This window comes from Podarcis tiliguerta, assembly GCF_965153285.1.
Source record: "Podarcis tiliguerta genome assembly, chromosome: 8".
In the NCBI taxonomy this organism is placed as follows: Eukaryota; Metazoa; Chordata; class Lepidosauria; order Squamata; family Lacertidae; genus Podarcis; species Podarcis tiliguerta.
In genome coordinates this window covers 17144091-17163354 of record NC_139541.1, presented here as the reverse complement: position 1 = coordinate 17163354, position 19264 = coordinate 17144091, and the positions used below count along the sequence as shown (strand labels likewise).

The window sequence follows — 19264 nt, the reverse complement described above, 5'->3', positions numbered from 1 at the left end:
CAAAAGGAGCCCTGATGGATCAGACCCAAAGGCCCACCTGGCATCTGTTTGCTTTGTTTTAGTTTGCTCCTGAGCATCTGGCAATTCAGAAGTATACTGCATCTGGGCATGGAGGTTCCATCTGGCCATCATGACTAGTAACTGCCCCTCCCTAACCAGGGCTGTGAGCTGCGCACAATGCACCCTCAGCACAGAAAGCACCATGCATTAGGACATGAGATTCAATACCCAGAGAACATCAGCTTTCACTTAAACACACACACACACACACACAACTAAATATAAGCACATTCAGGCTCTAGGGGCTGTAAATGTAGATTCCTCCAAGGAAATGTTTGAGCAGCGATTCCACTTATCTGGGGATAGGAAAGCAAGATGAATGCCATGCCAGATGAGACCAAAAGGTCCGTCGCCCTGTATCCAACACTGCCAAGTCAGATGCTTCTGGAAAGATCGCAAGCAGTGCACGAAGGCAGCCCCGGTTATCCTCCTGCTTGCCCCCAGCATTTGATATTCAGAGATCCACTGGGAAACGCAAGGGGCTGCCTCGTTACCCCAGGTGTTTGTCCCTGTAGCCCAGTACTGTCTACCCTGTCTGGCAGCAGCTCTTGGGGGCTTTGGTAGAGAAGGGTCTTACCCATCGTCTGTACGTGATCCTTCTAACCCTAACCTGGGACGACATCTGCGTGTAAGAGGGTGCTTCGCCACTGAGCTACAGGTCTTGTAGGAAACAACACAGGAAGCTGTCTTCTACTGAGTTAGGATTAACATTTGCTTTCCTGGGTTTCAGCAGAGAGTCTCCCCCAGTTCTACCTGGAAATTGAACCCGGGGCCTTCTGCATGCATTGCAATGCTCTACGCCCATCCACACACCGAGCTGCAGCTCTTCCCATATTGTGAACACAGCAATTTGACAAAGACTATGCCCACCTAGCTTGATAATGTCTGCATTGACTGGCAGAGCACCTCCCTGGGGTTTAAGACTCCAGCAGCATTCACATCCCCAAGTAGAAAGGCCGGGAACTGAACCTGGGACCTTCTGCATGGAAGGCAGCTGCTCTGCCACTGAGCTACAAGGTCTCTCCTCTGAATAACCGTCTCTGCACATGAAGAGTCTGCTTAGCTATGACAACCAATAGCTAGCAGCAGCCCCCCCCCCCCGTCCATTTCAGGTGGGGCCTCAATGCCAGGCATAAGGCATATCCCCCTTTGCTCCCATGGAATGGGAATTAGTTCAGAGACACAGCTCAGAGCGAAGAACGCAGCTGTTGTGTGCAAAGCAGTTTTTATCGACACGAGGAAATCAAAGAGGCACGAAGGGGTTGCATCCCATGTCAGTCCTACTCAGAGAAGGTTACTGAAGATGACAGACTTCGGCTTGTTAATTTCAGCGGGTCTGCTCTGAACAGGACTCAACTGGAAGCAACCCAAAGTCCTATGGGGCCATCCCTGTTCGTTCAGCCTGCATTTAAGTGTCAGCAATTCATTACAGGTTTACTAAGCAAGCAAATTAAGACAGCCACACCCTCCGAGCCACACCCATGTTGCCTTTAAGCTCCTCCCCCTTGTTTTCCCCCCGCCACTGCCGCCACGTGCCGAGGGAGACACCTACAGTTGTTGAGGAAAAGAAGGACAGCGAATCCTAGCGTGGAGGTGGCCAAGAGGATCAGGCAGATGTTGCAGGGGATCATGAAATATCGAACCACTAGGGAGACTTTGTGCTGGTACATCCGGTCCCTCTCCAAGGAGCCGGGCCCCATGGGGTACTGGCAAGCGGTCATGCCGCTCACTGGGGCCCAGGCCCCTACCGGGAGATCCAGGATAGCGGTTGCTCTGGGCACAAGGAAGCTTTCGCCCCTCGCTTGCCCGTTTCCAAAATGGTGGCTGCGTTCTAAGTGTTCTCAGGAACCGACATCCTCAGGCTGGCCGGCCGGCATGAGGGGTTCAGAGTTCAGGAGGAAGAACCAAACATCACGCAGACCATCTTGAGGTTGTAATCCAAATCTAGGCGAAGGGAAACCTAAGCCAAAGGAACTGGTGTCCCGTCAGACTGCTTCCCCTCTGAGGGATTCGAAGAGTCATCCTCTCAGAACCAGTCAGGAGAGCTGGGGTTCTGTCCTCAACAAGCAATGCCTGCCATGGCAAAAACTGTGAGGGAGACTCTGAAGGGGCCCCCTGACTCTGGAACGCTCCCCAAATCTACCATCCGATTAGGAGAGAGGCCAGCTGGGGGAACAATGCAGGATAACTCCATCCAACGGTAACTCCTTCAGCAGACAGCTTTCGCGGAAATAAAAGGGGTTATAATCCTGGTTTTCAAGACTTGTCAAACCCTCAGACAAGGAGGAGTATGCTATTGTGGAGAAAAATTAGAGGGTGAGCGGGGGGAGATAGATCTTCCAAGGCCCACAAACAGTAGTTGAGTCTTTGGGGGGAGGGTCCTCACAAGGCGTGGCTCACTATTAAACCGTCGACCCGGTTGTTGGGTGGTCCTCGGGGCTGGAGCGAGTTCCTCCAGCCCATGCGCACCTCTGACAACGCGTGTTGTCAGAGAAACGCATGTTGAAGAGAAACACAGAAGAAGTGAGAATGAAAACAGACCCCTGCATGTGACCCACACCACCCGAAACTTAATCCAGAGAGGGAGCTGATGAATTCTCTTATCGCCAGGAGACGGGGCCAGAATCCCCTTTTCTCTGCTTCCTCTTTCAAAGGGATACCAAAGTCCACCGAGGGCTCAGCTGCGGTTTCCTCGACAGCAGCTGGCGGCAGGGCTCTCTGGCTGGCGACGGGCTCTCTTGATGGGAGACGGATCCCGAGCTCCTTTCGCCGATGCCGGAACAGCTGCTGAGATGAGCTAAACGCACCGTCACCTTCTCTCCCTGCACAGAGACAGCACGCCAGCCCTCGCTACCGATTCCTCACACACCAGAAATAAATAAAACCATCCCAAGAGTAAGAAGCATTAAAAAAAGGAAACGTGAAACGCAGGTTTGCAAAAGGGCACAGAGCCCCAATTCAAGAGTTCTGGCAACACAGGGTGCCGCTCGCGGCGGAGCTCAGGATCGGAAGCCGCCAGGCGTACAACGCACGCCCAAGTTTCTCAAGCCGCCCCCCAACGACTCAGGGTGGCGAGAAAGCCAAGCGAGGAAACGAGACGACTGTCCACGGCCGTTCCTTGGCTGTCCGTTGCCGTCCCCCGGGCACCGCTGCAGCTTTGCTGTCCTCACCCGGCGTGAGCTGTCCATCTCCGGACATCGGTCAGCGGTTCCATCCTTCCCTGACCCGGGTCTCCCTCAAAACAAAACCAACAATGCAAGAGTTCGGCTGTGGCAAAGAGGGGGGTTGGAGGCTCTCCTCCGCGGCTCAAGAGGTGGAGAAGCGGTTAAAAACAAAGGAGAGAAGATTGCGGTGTGTTCCGGAGGGAGCTGCTGTCATGCAAAGAGGAGGCAGGACCCTTCGGGCACCACCCCCACTGCTTCCGAAAGATACCTCTGGAGCTACGGACACCTGTCAGCATTTCCAGGGAGATGGGAGGGAGGGGTGGGGACGGAAGGCTCCGTTCAGCTCTCCCTGCCTCCCTGGAAGAGAGCGAAAGGGAAATTATCTCCCCTCCCTCCGCGCTCTCTCCAACCATCCAACCCCCGCCCCCCTCGACAAGCCCCGCGTCTCATTTGTGAACTCAAGATGTTGAAAGGGGCGGAGAAGGCAGTGTCAAAACTCATTATGTGTCTCTTTCTCAGCCACTCTGAGCTTCTCGCCTCTCTGCACACGCACAGACACACACACACACACAAAAGGCGCACCCTCTGTCAGCAGGCAGGCACATACAGGCTGGGTCGCTGGTTTTTTTATTTTGGTATTTTTGAGTGAGTGGAAATGCAAGGGAAGATCCTGGCAGGATGGCGTGTCAAAGGGGCAGGGGGAGGATAGTGATATGGATCACATTACAAGATGTAATGGAGTATGCGGGGCAGGGTGTGCGGGCAGGGACAGAGAGAAAGGATGGGAAGGCAGAACAGGAGATCGCTACTTTTTGAAGGAAGGGAATTCCCTCTTTAGAAAAGCTGGAGGAATTGTCCCAGAGTTGTGAGCCGGGTGGATGCGAAAGCAGGGAGGGAATTAAAAACACCCTCCTCCAAGTCTCATAAAAGGAGATGGAAATTTTCACATTGCAAGTGACATTCTTTCTCTCAGCTGCTGCTTCTCAGCTGGGACAAAGCCTGGGATGTCTTGCTTTTTTTTTTTAAGACTGACAAAAATATTCGGAGAAGCCTATCAATAGTTTATCCCCTCTCCCCCAGCTAAATGAAGCTTCCAGGCTCCAAAGCAGTATATCTCTGAATACAGGTTGCTAGTGGATAAAGTCTGATGAGAAAGCATTTGCCACCACACATCTGCTTGTGAGTTTCCCAGAAACACTGTCTGCCCACTGTCGGAATTATCAAATTTTTCTGCCTTACCTTAGCGCACATGTGCTACGACAGCCCGCACATGCGCACTGATAACAAGAACAGAGTGTGATGTGACCTTCAAAATGGGATTCTAGAGCAGACAAAAGGAGAGGGGGCTTTGCATGCAGAAGGTCCCAGGTTCACTTCCCAGCATCTCCAGGTAGGGCTGAGAGAGACCTCTGCCAGAAAGCCCAGAGAGCTGCTGCCAGTCAGGGTTGGCAATACTGAGCTAGATGGACCAATGGTCTGACTCACTATGTGCCTAGCTGATCACTGTAGGAAGCAGGACGATGGATTAGGTGGACCTTTGGTTTGGTCCAGCAAGGTTCGTCTTAGGTTCTTAAAACTGCCATCTTACACACTGTGAAAGCCTTCACTAACCTAGTGCCCTTCAGATGTTTGGAGACTACAATTCCCATCAGCCCCTGCCAGCACAGCAGCTGCAGGTCAAAACATCTGGAATGCACCAGGCTGGTAACAGCTGCTCTAATGCACCATGGGAGCTGCTGCTGCTATACAAATTCTAATAAATAATAGTGATAATGAGCATGTTTCAATTAACCGCTGCACTAGTGGGAGCTAGTCCAAGGATTCCTGCCAGTGCGATGGAATTTTGCCCCCCTCTTCTGCCCATGAGCACCCCAGCAGTCACCAGATCTGCTCTGAAGGGTGTGTGGAAGCCCTAGAGCAGATTTAGGAAGGAACGTGTTACGGGAAGAGAGGGGTGCATTGTCCCATGAAGAACGTGTGTGTTGTTCTGTGTGCACAGAGCGCTTCTTAGTGCTAGTGTGATGTGTCAGACTAGGACCTGGAAGACCCGGGTTCAAATCCCCATTCAGCCATAAAGCTCACTGAGTGACCTTGGACCCAGTCACTACCTCTCATCCTAACCTACCTCACAGGGCTGTTTTGGGGATGAAACTAGAGAAGGGGAGAGACATGTATGCCACCCTGTTGGAGGAAAGGTGGAATATAAATGTGATAAACAATGATAAAACAGTCAAGTACACTGCATACCACCCAAACTCATTATTGAGAGCATCCAGCCTCCTACAGAAGGAAGCCGGGTGGTGGTGGTATGTGACCATTTCAATTTCCCACAATGCTTCCGGCACAGCATTTCTCTGGAGCATTCTGGGAAATAAACAATGGCGGAGGGACCCCACTGTGCCGAAGGCCCTCTCAAAACTAGAACTGGCCCTGCCGCTTATAAATTTTGCTCCTGGCGGAAGAACCTCCAGGAATCACGCAGAGGACCTGGAGGTATGATTCAACAAAGGGGGCTGAGCAGCATTTCCACCTCACAGTGCTTTCGACAGGGGCCTATGGGTAAAAATGTGTCCTAAAAGTGAAACAAGGTCTTGCACCAATGAGGCACGAGTTAAACACGCAGAAATGCACCCTAATCAGCCTGTGGGACCGTCTCCATGCCTTAGCCAAGAATGCCTTGGATTTCAAAGCCACACTCTCTTGGAAATAGTTGGAACTAATCCAAAAGCTTTAAATCTCCTATCCCTCTTCCTCACCCCTGGAAGAAACATTGGGGGGGGGGGAGTGGCAAACAATTAATTTGCATGCCTCCATTTGCATGTTTCCATATGCAAAGCAAGCCTAGCAAATCTCATGAGGACAGCAGGAATGTGCCCCTCTGAGAGGGCCCCCCGCCAAATACGTGCAGGCAGGGTGCGAAGAAGCCTGTCCCTTTCCACGCTCCTTGGCAGCAGAATATGACCCCCCCCCCTTCCCCTGCACAGACAATGGTTTAGAGAATGAGAAGGGGAAAGGGAGTAATCCACTGACAGAAGTGAACCTTGTCCAGGCAGACTTTTAACAGAGACCCGAACTGCGATCATCTATCTGTTTCTGGTCTGGCCAAATCAGACTGCAGGCAGAGGGCACAAAAGATGGAACATTCCTTCGTACAATCAATCAATCAATCCCTGCACACAGAAATAAAGAGTCTCAAGGAGAAAGTCTCCCCCTGACATGCTAGATCTCTGTCTGTCTGCCTGCCTGTCTCTTTAGGGATTGATTGATTGATTGATGTACATCTGAAGGAGCATTTGAACATCTCCCTCCTGCAATACAGGAACACAGGAAGGTGCCCTATAGTAAGTCATGTCGCTGGTCCATCTAACTCAGTATTGTCAGCACTGGAAGGCAGCAGCCTTCCAGAGTTTTAGGCAAGTGTCTTTCCCAGCCCTGCCTAGACATTCCAGTCGTTCTGCACTAAGAATTCATGCTCTACCACTGAGCTACAGCCCTCTCAACTCCAAATGAAATGGCATTAGCCTAGATTGTGGTTAACCACCTCAATAGAAACCAAGACATAAAGGGCAGATCTGAGAAGTGGAAGCATGGTGGAAAAAACAGATAAGGGATCAGCCAAAAGGAAGAAAGCTGGATCTCTGTTAAAGAGAGGCACTCAGTGCAATTTAATTTCAAAACCTCATATACAGGTGCATGAGGACTCATGCTTGTGGTGGCTCCTATGGCCAGGGAAGGAACTCTCTGTGCATGCTCAGAGGTGATTCCGTCTCACCCCAAACTTGCACAAACAGGGAAATAATTCAGTCATGGCTCTCTCCCCCCCCCCCCAAGACTCCTGGAAAGTGTGCCTGCCTTCTAAAGGATCCTGTGACTTGTTAGGAGACCCCAAATCCCTTCAGAGAGCTGCAATTCCCAGAGTTCCCTGTGAAGAGGAATTGATTGATAAACCTCTCTAAGTGCTCTGACCACTGAGCTGCAGCACCCCCTAACCCCTCAAATCATACCACTGAAAATGTAAGACAGGAAGAGTCACAAATCTGTGTGGTCAAAAAGGCACACCAACAATGGCAGAAGAATTCCCTTTCCGCGTATTACTATTGTTATTATTCCTTTTGGCAAATAACATAAACACACCTATTGACATCTTCCCAAGCAGAACACAAGACGAGCCCTTCTGGATCAGGCCAGTGGCTCACCTAGTCCAGCATCCTGTTCTCACAGATGCCTCTGAGGAAACCCTCAGGCAAGACCTGAGCACAAAAGCGCTCTTTCTTCCTGCAACTTCCAGCATCTGGCATTCAGAAGCAAACTACCTCCAGCAGCCTAGCTGCCATGGGTAGTAGCCATATCCTTATCCTTCATGAATTTGCCCAATCCACTTTTAAAGCCACCCAGGTTGGTGGCCATCACTGCCAGTTCACTGAGTCAGTTCCATAGTTTAACTACCGTATTTTTTGCTCTATAAGACTCACTTTTTCCCTCCTAAAAAGTAAGGGGAAATGTGTGTGCGTCTTATGGAGCGAATGCAGGCTGTTTAGCTATCACAGAAGCCAGAACAGCAAGAGGGATTGCTGCTTTAACTGTGCAGCGATCCCTCTTGCTGTTCTGGCTTCTGAGATTCAGAATATTTTTTTCCTTGTTTTCCGCCTCCAAAAACTAGGTGCGTCTTGTGGTCTGGAGCGTCTTATAGGGCGAAAAATATGGTATGTGCTGTGCGAAGAACTCTGCTCCCAATTTTCCAACATTCAAATGCCCCAGAGTTCTAGTGTCAGGAGAGGGAGGGAAAAAATGGTCTCTATCTATGTTCTCCACACTACACAATATCCTGGGGCCATTCCTAGGATTCAAATGATTAAATCCTATGGATTTATTGGGAACCGCTGCTGGCATAAGAAGAGCTTTGCGGAATCAGGGCTAAGGTCTACCTGAGACTTCTCCAACCTGTCCCAGTCATCATGGTCAATGGTCAGGGATGAGGGGAGTTGGGGGTGAATAACTTCCTGAATCTCCTGTCTCTGTTTGCTCATCAGCAAGCAGCCACCTAATTCCAACAGCGCTGTGTAGTCCAAGACAATTGCCAACGCAGACGGAGAAATTCTCCCCTAGAAACTTGTGATTCTTCAGTGCAAAAGATCCGTCTCCTAGGCGCCCTCTGCTGTCCACCACTGCAAACTGCGCAATCCGTCCACTGCATTCCTGCCTTACCTCTCAGAAGCATGAGGTCATTTTCATACAAGCATAGAATTATAAACTTGGAAGGGACCTCAAGGGTCATTTAGTCCAACCCCTTGCAATGCAGGAGTCTTAACATATGATCCCCATCCTGTTTGAAACCATACCAGACCCTGCTTAGCTTTGAATTATTACATTTGATTTACCCTACTCCAAGATGGGAGGAGAGGGGGGAAGCCGCCAGAACACTGGTTCTGAAACTGAAATTTAAAATTCCCAGAAAGGTGAACCCATTCACAGATAGCAATTTGTTTATAAGAATTGATTTATTGTTACACTGTATTTTATTATGGCTTTGTTAAAACTTTAAGCTATTTTATTCCTTTTAACTGTATTTAAAACTTGTTTAATAATATATGCCCCTGTGGGAAATCTTCATTGTTTGGGAGAGCGGGTTAGAAATTCCTAAAGAGAACATATATATATTCTCCTAGCAATGGGTTGCAAAAGAACATGGCGAAATTAAAGTACTGCTTCTGCGTTTTGTCAAAGCCCCTCCCCAGGAAGCAGCACAGGGCAACGGCGTGCCACCCACCCGCCACTCCCAAGTCTCCCCCAGCACCGGCTTGGGGAGGTAGTGCCAGGGGGCGGTAGTATCAGGAGGGGGGCTGCATCCACAAATACTGTATTTTCCCATGTATAAGAGCAGGTTTCCATCCCCCCCTAAAAAATAATGTCAAAAATTGGGGAGGCATCTCTACAAGGATATATCCCCCCCCCCATTTTCTTAAATCTGAGACACCGAAAATAGGGGGCGTCTTATACATGGGGGCAACTTACAGACGGAAAAATACGGTAAATCTTGAATTTTAAAGGTGTGGCTTATTTGCGGGTGCGTCTTATATTTGGGCCAATGCGGTACATATCCAAGATATACACAAGAAAGATCATGGTTGGAAGACTAAAGTGGTACCTCAGGTTACAGATGCTTCAGGTTACAGACACCGCTAACCCAGAAATAGTACCTCGGGTTAAGAACTTTGCTTCAGGATGAGAACAGAAATCGCGTGGCGGCGGCAGCAGGAGGCCCCATTAGCTAAAGTGGTACCTCAGGTTAAGAACAGTTTCAGGTTAAGAACAGACCTCCGGAACGAATTAAGTTATTAACCTGAGGTACCACTGTACTCAGATGGCCTCCCCAGCGGCATGGGGTCATCCCATCGCTGGATTTGAAGAGTACAGGAAATTGCCTTACGTTGTGTAAGAGAAGGGGTTGTGACTTGCCACCAAGGCACCTGTGTCCAAAAAACCTCCAAGCTCCCTGCTCCCTTGGTCATGAGGTGGTAAGGGCAGATAACCTTTATCGCTCTTGAAAAGTACACAGAGGTGAAGTAGGAAGCTGGAAGAAGGGAGCTCTATCCCACTTCAGACCTATGTGCTGTTCCAGGGCTCATGAGGTACCTCGGGTTAAGAACTTAATTCGTTCTGGAGGTCCGTTCTTCACCTGAAACTGTTCTTAACCTGAGGTACCACTTTAGCTAATGGGGCCTCCCGCTGCCGCCGTGCGATTTCTGTTCTCATCCTGAAGCAAAGTTCTTAACCCGAGGTACTATTTCTGGGTTAGCGGAGTCTGTAACCTGAAGCGTCCGTAACCTAAGGTACCACTGTACTGGTCTTTTTTACCATGATCCCTTGGTTCACACGTCATCTCTTTTGTGGGAGTGGCATGGCTGATCTGGAGGAGAGACATGACCGGATAGTGGCACTCACTCAAAAATCTAACTGTGTCCAAGGGCCAGGAAAAAGTTTGGCAACCCCTGAGCCAGGGCACTGGGCCATTCAGCTCAGCATTGTCTACACTGACCGGCAGAGGCTCTCCAGGGTTTCAGGCAGGGGACACTCCCAGCTTTATTTGGAGATATGAGGGATTGAACCTGGGACCTTCTGCAGGCAAAGCGTATGCTCTGTCACTGAGCTACAGCCCTTCCCCTATAAATAAAGCTGTGTAGGGGGGGGGGAATCAAAGCCAGAAGGACATCCTTGTTATTGAATTAATTCTTAAGGGTTTAACAGATGGGTATTGTATTACTGTTTAGACGTAAACTTGCTTTATGTTTTGACATATGCTATGTTTTGTTATATTGGTTATTTTGATATCTTGTGTTAATTGAGCTGCTCTCTGCTGGCTGTTTGCTGTTCTGAGCTTCCCCTGGGAAGCAGGGGGAAAGCAAGATATAAGCAATAAGTGAAATGAAAATGAAATATTCAGCAATTGAACTGAACCGCCAGCTGGGAATTTACACTGTACAGATCTAGCACGGTTACCCACCCATCTATGTGCCCAAACTTCTTATTGAGCTTTCGGCTTGTTGAGCCGGAGTTGGTTGCTAAGCATGCAAATAGATATGAGAGGAGGGCAGGGATAGGTAAAATGGGTATCATTATCACCAGTATAAATCAACAGGGAGGCTGCACACCCAAGTCCCGCTTTACGAACGCTCGCTAAACCTTGCTATACACCCTGCAGATTCAGATATCCAACCAGAGTGCATTTTTTAAGTCCCTGTTTGCCTTTTGCTGGTTGGGGGGGGGGGGCAGGGAGGGAGGCAGAGATTCTAGCTCATTGTGTTCCAGTAAACAGACCTATGTGTACTTAAAATTAAAATTAAAAACTTAAAAGTTTTGTCCATCCATCTCAACAACAACAATAAGAAGAAGAAGAGAGAGGAGAATGAACAGGGAAGCTATTGTTATGTTATTTAAAGGGAAAAGACTAGGGGCAAATCTCTGCTGCTGCCCCCCCACACATTCCCCCTCTCTCTCCCTGCCCCTAACTTCACACACACACACCCACAGCTTTATGAACCAGAGTGTTTAAATGCATTAAAGCCACTGTGTGGCCAAGCAGCCCCAGGGAGTTGCTAATGGGTTTGTTAGGAAAATGGGGAGACCACAGCTGCTCGCCTGTCACCAGAGACAGCCCAAAGGATGTATGGGGTGGGTGGACTGAAGGACAGGAGAGAACCAGGACGGGGAAGGAGGTCGCAGAAAGTTGGTCCCCACCCACCTGTGCTCTTAACCATCTTTGGCCTCTCACCTCAACAGCATTCACTAACCTCTGCCATTAAACCGATGACTGATGGCAGCTTTGTAAAGCTCTGTGCAGTGCGGAGAAAGTGGAGAGGGGCTGGTTGCTCTGGTCTGGCTTTTGTCTAAACAGGAGCCCCAACCCAGAAACAGAGACAGGAGCAGCGAAGAGGGAGCGCTATGAAAAATCTGACTCTGTAGGATTAGGGCTTCTTCTTCTTGTCACTCTTCCTCCCTTTTATCTATCAGCCTGGCAGCCAAGGGTGTGGTTTCACAAGTTCTACCTCACCCAGTAGACTCCATTCTATTCCCCCACCACATAGTCAATGCTGCATTGGCTCAGTCCCACTGGATGCTGGTCCATTTGGGGCAAATGAGGGCACTGCCCCACCAACCTCTGGAATCTCCCACCTACTTGCCTTCTTCCTTACAAGCTGAAGGGGCTGTCAGCTTCCTCCTCCTCAGTCGCAATATTGCTCAGGTGGGAGGAAGATGGAGACAAAACTAGAATGTGTTGGCTCTGACTGTCATTAGCTCTGACTCTGCTCTGGCGCCACCTACTGTTAAGCTCCCTGCTTTCTGCCCTACCAGTCCCAATGACGACTTCACACTAATGCTCAGTCCTCATTAATCACTTAGAGCAGGGGTCAGCAAACTCCTTTCAGCAGGGCGCCAGTCCACTGTCCCTCAAACCTTGTGGCGGGCCGGTCTATATTTTGAAAGAAAGAAAAAATTAACCAATTCCTATGCCCCACAAATAACCCAGAGATGCATTTTAAATAAAAGCACGCATTCTACACATGTAAAAACACGCTGATTCCCGGATTGTCCGCGGGCCGGATTTAGAAGGTGATTGGGCTGGATCCAGCCCCTGGGCCTTAGTTTGCCTACCAGTGACTTAGAGATTTTTTGTCTGGGTTGTTTTGTTTTTTACACGTAAGCAGCATATAAATCTTACGGGATAAATAAAGTCCTTGTTGAAAGCTCCCCCCTTACTTTAAAAAAACAACCTGTTTAGATTAGGGGTTTTTTATATCTGATAAAAAAGATATTTGGTGCTGAGCTTTGATACTCTTTTTCAAACGTTAATAAAATCTATTTAAATAATAATAATAAATCACCACCACCCAAAATCCTGCCTTTTAGCTTATAGAAACCCCTCTGCTGGTCTCCTGCTGCCTCAGCAAAGCCCCTTCCCTCTCATTAAGAGAGCTTCCCAGTGTGAGATTTCTGCAAACATTTGAGGTTCCCAGGGGTCTGCTGACCACTCCCTCCTGCACACAGACACTAGCAACTTGGCTGCAGAAGCACCCGCTCTCAGAAAATGAGTTTTGTTATTAGTATATGTGCTTAGGAAATCCAATTCAGCAGCCACGCTCTCCGACGGCAGGCCAGTGAGCCTGAGAGAATGGCAGTAATATCCCTGATCCCTTTCCAGCTGTGCACTGGGGTCTTTTAAAATCCAGTTTGGCTAGAGAGCTAATTGGTATTTATCCCGCAGCCCAGGCGGGCAGCATAAACAGGTTTTATGATGCCCCCTCTATCCAATCTAGCTCCCTCAAGGAACCCTGTCTGAAGTGCTAATGGGTTAACACAGAAACAGAGACACTGCACACTCTTCCTTTGCTTTTACAAGCTAATTAGCAGCATTAATGAGAAAAACAACCAAAAGGAGGTGAGGGTGGGGGAAGAGTCCGTTCCTGCCCCCTTTTAGCCTGCAGGGATTTTAATGATGTCATTTAATACAGCGGCAGCAGAAAAAGGGGGCATGGGGGGGGGATCAGACAAACACCGAAGGAGAAAGAATGCCACAGGTTGAGTCTAAATGGGGGGGGGGGGGCTTCTCTGTTGGCAATTCTTTTTGTGCATTCTCTGTGGAAGCCCCTAAGCAGTTGAATTCCCTCTCCACAGAGGGGCATCTGCCACCTTCATGATACAGCCTTGCTTCTCTGGCTTTTGATACCTGAGATACATGTTGTTGTGTGCCACCCCAATCTCTGAGTGGTGCAAGATTTCAGCGGTAGCAGGCGCTCACCCCAGGTGATTTCTTGAACATGGGAAGCTGGGTCCAGGGATTTAGGAGTCTGCCATCCAGGTTGACTCTCCCAGCCTTGGTTAAATTCTAACACCTACTAGACCCAAGAATGCATGGGAGCCTGCCACCCACAAACTCATAACAATATATTATAAAAAGGTAAAGGGACCCCTGACCATTAGGACTGACTCTGGGGTTGCGGTGCTCATCTCGTTTTACTGGCCGAGGGAGCCAGCGTACAGCTTCCGGGTCATGTGGCCAGCATGACTAAGCCACTTCTGGCGAACCAGAGCAGTGCACGGAAATGCCGTTTACCTTCCCGCCAGAGCAGTACCTATTTATCTACTTGCACTTGGACGTGCTTTCGAACTGCTAGGTTGGCAGGAGCAGGGACCAAGCAACGGGAGCTCACCCCGTCGAGGAGATTCGAACTGCTGACCTTCTGATCGGCAAGTCCTAGGCTCTGTGGTTTAACCCACAGCGCCACCCGCGTCCCTAAAAATATATTATAAATATAGCTATATTAGGAATCACCCTATTTGTGATTGTCATTTGGTTCAAACTGTTTTTACTGTTGTATTTGGCACTGCTGTGACTTGCCCTGGGAATTTCTGGAGAAGCGCAGTTGATGATGATAAATTATTATTGTTAACGGCAACGATGATAATAAAATTGTAGACTCCCTCAATTAAACAGCCCCTTCCCCACCACCAAAAACCAAAGGAAATCTAGCAGGGCTGGGGAACCTGTGGACTACAACTCCCCTAATCCCCATTAGCTAGCATGGCCGGTGATCAGGGATGATGGGAACTGTAGTCCGCAACATCTGGAGAGCACAATATTGGCTACTGTAGCAGGCAGATAAAAGTCTTTCTTTTAGTCTCTTCCTTCTCTTCTGGCAGAGTAACACTGCCACCTACTGGCCTGTCAGAGATAAGACGCACCTGGATTCAACTTCGGAAAAGAGATCAGCCAATTATTTTCAAGCCAAGAAATTGGGAGATGAGTCCTGCCCCCACCCCATTCACTAATCCCGCAGCTCAGGGCAGCCAACATGTGAGTTAAGTTTCCTCCCAGCCCCTTCCTTGACCGCAGAGGCCGGGATGGTGGCCAAATCAAACCAGACACTTTCCATTTAAAGCACGCAGACCTCCTTCCTGGCTGGAGGGTTTTAGAGGCTTCTTGTTAACGGCTAGGCATAAAGGAGAAACAAGCCACAGAGGAGGCCGAGGGAGTGGAAGTGGGATTGGTCCCTTGGGGGTGCTTAGAATTAACAACAGCCTTACCATGATGGGCTGGCGGCGGGGAGGGAGGGTGTTTAAGCAGGGAACAGAATGGCGAACAATTGCCGTACATCAGGACCCTCAAGAGACAGGGTTAATATAGCAGACCTAGAGTCTGAAAAAGGAATCCGAAAGCTGTATGAGCATAGAAAGCTGCCTGAGACTGAGTCAGATAAGTCCATCTTCCTCAGTACTGCCTACGCCAGGCATAGGCAAACTCGGCCCTCCAGATGTTTTGGGACTACAACTCCCGTCATTCCTGACCACTGGTCCTGTTAGCTAGGGATGATGGGAGTTGTAGTCCCAAAACATCTGGAGGGCTGTGTTTGCCTATGCCTGGCCTACACTGACTGACAGTGGCTCTCCAGGGTTTCCGGTGGGAGACGCTCACTGGAGGATCGAACCTGGGGCCTTCTGCATGCCAAGCAGCTGCCCTGCCACTGAGCTACGACCCTTCCTCCCCTGGCAAGAATGCCAACCTTATTTATCCTCCTTTTCTATTTCTGATGTTCATGGCGCGAGCACCATTCCTTATGCAGCCTAAAAAACAGCGCCATCCATGGAAAAAGAGGGAGGTATCAGAAGGATTCGCGGAAACCCTAAGCGCTTGCAGAAGTCCACAAAATCTTCTTAAAGAGAAAATGCTAAAGAGGGTAACACCCGCCCCCCCCAAAAAAAACACAGCCCAATGAAGATTGAGCAGGATGGGGGTGTGAGGACAGGAAATTGGGGAGCAAGGGATAGAACAAACAGATGAAGGCATGGCTGGCTGGGAACGTGAACAGAAACCCTCCACAATAGTATTAATATTAATAAAGCAGTGTTAGAAACTGAGATATGAAAGCTTAGGAGCTAAATGGCATCTTAAACCTGGACATCTTAAACCTGGCAACAAGGGAATGTCTAGGCACGCTTTTTTATAACAAGAATACAAAGCTGAAAACGAACGAACTGCAGCTAAAATATTACATTCATTTTTCACAGGGTCTAGTCCTTCCCCTGCCCACCCCCTTAATATTCTTAAGAGGGTCTCTTTTCCAGTCTACAGAGAGTAGCTGGAAGTGGGGAGGCAGAAAAAGGCCCTCCTTTCCTTCCACTCTGCAGTTTTAATCTGAAATCTTAGGCGCAGTACTGCGCCCAGAACTCAGAAACTGTTCGCGCTAATGAAATTCTCTGTCGCAAAATGTGCCTAGAACGATGGGAGCTTCGAACACTGTAATAAAGCATTTCTGAGTGTGAGTCTCCATGGTCTTCAGCAGAGAAAGGTCTTCTTCATCACCTCCTGAGGTGAGATAGCTCAGTTGGTAGAGCATGAGACTCTGAATCTCAGGACTGTCTGTCCGAGCCCTACACTGGGTAAAAGATTCCTGAATGGCAGGGGACTGGACTGGGTGGGGGTTTTTGGTCCCTTACATCTCTACAATTCTACGATTCTATGATTGCTACCTGATCCCTTTTAATTTCAGGTGCTTTTTCACTTAGCTTCCTTTAAGGCAGTGGTTCTCAAACTTTCTTCTCCGGGCCACATTTTCAGAATGAAAATTTGTTTGTGCCATATTGAATTTTTATTATTATTATTATAAGAAATACATTGGAAAACAAAAAGAAACAACAACTAGCTGTGCTTGATTTATAACCTAGAACACAACTGCTTTAGAATATGATCATGGGACATCCAGAAAGTATAAAAACAATGCACCTACGTTAAGAACAAGAATCATTCCCAATATATAATTATAAACAACAACAACAACAATAATAAATTTTATTTATATCCCGCCCTCCCCAGCCGAAGCCGGGCTCAGGGCAGCTAACAACAATAAAACAGTACAAAAGTACAGCACAAACAAGCCTCTTACACAGGTATATATACCTTAAGTATGTATACAAACTCAATGAGAGGTGTGAGCTTGCTTTTGCCAGGTAATCTCCTTTATATTAGGTCTAATTTAGAATCATAGAATAGAATCATAGAATCATAGAGTTGGAAGAGACCACAAGGGCCATCGAGTCCAACCCCCTGCCAAGCAGGAAACACCATCAGAGCACTCCTGACATATGGTTGTCAAGCCTCTGCTTAAAGACCTCCAAAGAAGGAGACTCCACCACACTCCTTGGCAGCAAATTCCACTGTCGAACAGCTCTTACTGTCAGGAAGTTCTTCCTAATGTTTAGGTGGAATCTTCTTTCTTGTAGTTTGCATCCATTGCTCCGTGTCCGCTTCTCTGGAGCAGCAGAAAACAACCTTTCTCCCTCCTCTATGTGACATCCTTTTATATATTTGAACATGGCTATCATATCCCCCCTTAACCTCCTCTTCTCCAGGCTAAACATGCCCAGCTCCCTTAGCCGTTCCTCATAAGGCATCGTTTCCAGGCCTTTGACCATTTTGGTTGCCCTCCTCTGGACACGTTCCAGTTTGTCAGTGTCCTTCTTGAACTGTGGTGCCCAGAACTGGACACAGTACTCCAGGTGAGGTCTGACCAGAGCAGAATACAGTGGCACTATAACTTCCCTTGATCTAGATGCTATACTCCTATTGATGCAGCCCAGAATTGCATTGGCTTTTTTAGCTGCCGCGTCACACTGTTGGCTCATGTTAAGTTTGTGGTCAACCAAGACTCCTAGATCCTTTTCACATGTACTGCTCTCAAGCCAGGTGTCACCCATCTTGTATTTGTGCCTCTCATTTTTTTTGCCCAAGTGCAATACTTTACATTTCTCCCTGTTAAAATTCATCTTGTTTGTTTTGGCCCAGTTCTCTAATCTGTCAAGGTCTTTTTGAAGTGTGATCCTGTCCTCTGGGGTGTTAGCCACCCCTCCCAGTTTGGTGTCATCTGCAAATTTGATCAGGATGCCCTTGAGTCCATCATCCAAGTCGTTGATAAAGATGTTGAATAAGACCGGGCCCAAGACAGAACCCTGTGGCACCCCACTAGTCACTCTTCTCCAGGATGAAGAGGAACCATTGATGAGCACCCTTTGGGTCCGGTCAGTCAGCCAGTTACAAATCCACTGAGTGGTAGCATAGTCAAGACCGCATTTTACCAGCTTCTTTACAAGAATATCATGGGGCACCTTGTCAAATGCCTTGCTGAAATCAAGGTAGGCTACATCCACTGCGTTCCCTTCATCTACCAGGCTTGTAATTCTGTCAAAAAACGAGATCAGGTTAGTCTGACATGACTTATTTTTCAGAAATCCATGCTGACTATTGGTGATCACATCATACCTTTCTAGGTGCTCACAGATTGTTTGCTTGATGATCTGCTCCAGAATCTTCCCTGGTATTGATGTCAGACTGACTGGGCGGTAATTATTTGGGTCCTCTCTTTTCCCCTTTTTGAAAATAGGGACAACATTTGCCCTCCTCCAGTCTGCTGGGACTTCGCCTGTTCTCCAGGAATTCTCAAAGATGATTGCCAGTGGTTCTGAGATCACATCTGCCAGTTCTTTTAATACTCTTGGATGCAGTTCATCTGGCCCTGGAGACTTGAATACATCTAAACTAGCCAAGTATTCTTGTACTATCTCCTTAGTTATTCTGGGCTGTGTTTTCTCTACTGAATCATTTGCTCCAAATTCTTCAGGTCGGGCATTGTTTTCTTTATCGGAGAAGACTGAGGCAAAGAAGGCATTGAGGAGTTCAGCCCTTTCTGTGTCCCCTGTTTGCATTTCACCATCTTCTCCTCTGAGTGACTTCCTTTTGCTACGAACATACCCATAAAAGCCTTTTTTGTTGCTTTTAACCTCTCTAGCAAGCCTGAGTTCATTCTGTGCTTTAGCTTTTCTGACTTTGTGTCTACACGTGCTGGCTATTTGTTTGAATTCCTCTTTGGTGGTTTCCCCCCTTTTCCATTTTTTGTACACATCCTTTTTTAATCTTAACTCAGTTAAAAGTTCTTTAGATAGCCACCCTGGCTTCTTTAGGCACCTTCCATGTTTCCGTCTCATTGGTATTGCCTGAAGTTGTGCTTTTACTATCTCCCTCTTAACAAACTCCCAGCCATCATGAACTCCCTTTCCTTTTAGTATTACTGTCCATGGGATCTCACCCAGCACTTCCCTAAGTTTTATGAAGTCGGCTTTCTTAAAGTCAAGAAATTGAGTCCTAGTATGCTTGGCTGCTCCTTTCCGTTGTATAGTAAACTTCAGAAGAGCATGATCACTTGCGCCTAATGATCCTTCCACTTCTACCCCGCTAACCAGGTCATCGACATTGGTTAGGACCAGATCTAAAATGACTGTTCCTCTTGTTGCTTCTCCCACTTTCTGGACAATGAAGTTGTCTGCAAGGCCAGTGAGGAATCTGTTTGACCTTATGCTCTTGGCTGAGTTTGACATCCAACAAATATCTGGGTAATTGAAGTCCCCCATTACTACTATCTCCCTTCCTTTTGCATGCTTGGCCATCTGTTCCAGGAAGGCATCATCTATGTCCTCCGTTTGGCTTGGGGATCTAT

At 48.2% G+C, this 19264-nt stretch overlaps 1 protein-coding gene across 5 annotated transcripts in view; it reads right to left on the bottom strand.

Moving 5' to 3' along the window:
* AGRN (agrin) overlaps positions 1–19264 on the bottom strand; it is a 247505-nt gene that overhangs the window by 145112 nt on the left and 83129 nt on the right. The window contains exon 1 of one of the 5 annotated variants that reach the window (XM_083453564.1): positions 1613–3585. The exons of the other annotated variants lie outside the window; for them this stretch is intronic. Coding sequence (XP_083309690.1) covers positions 1613–1781 — 169 coding nt within the window. The 5' untranslated portion in view covers positions 1782–3585. Of the gene's footprint in view, positions 1–1612; positions 3586–19264 lie in introns of those variants that run through there. 5 annotated transcript variants of the gene reach the window in all.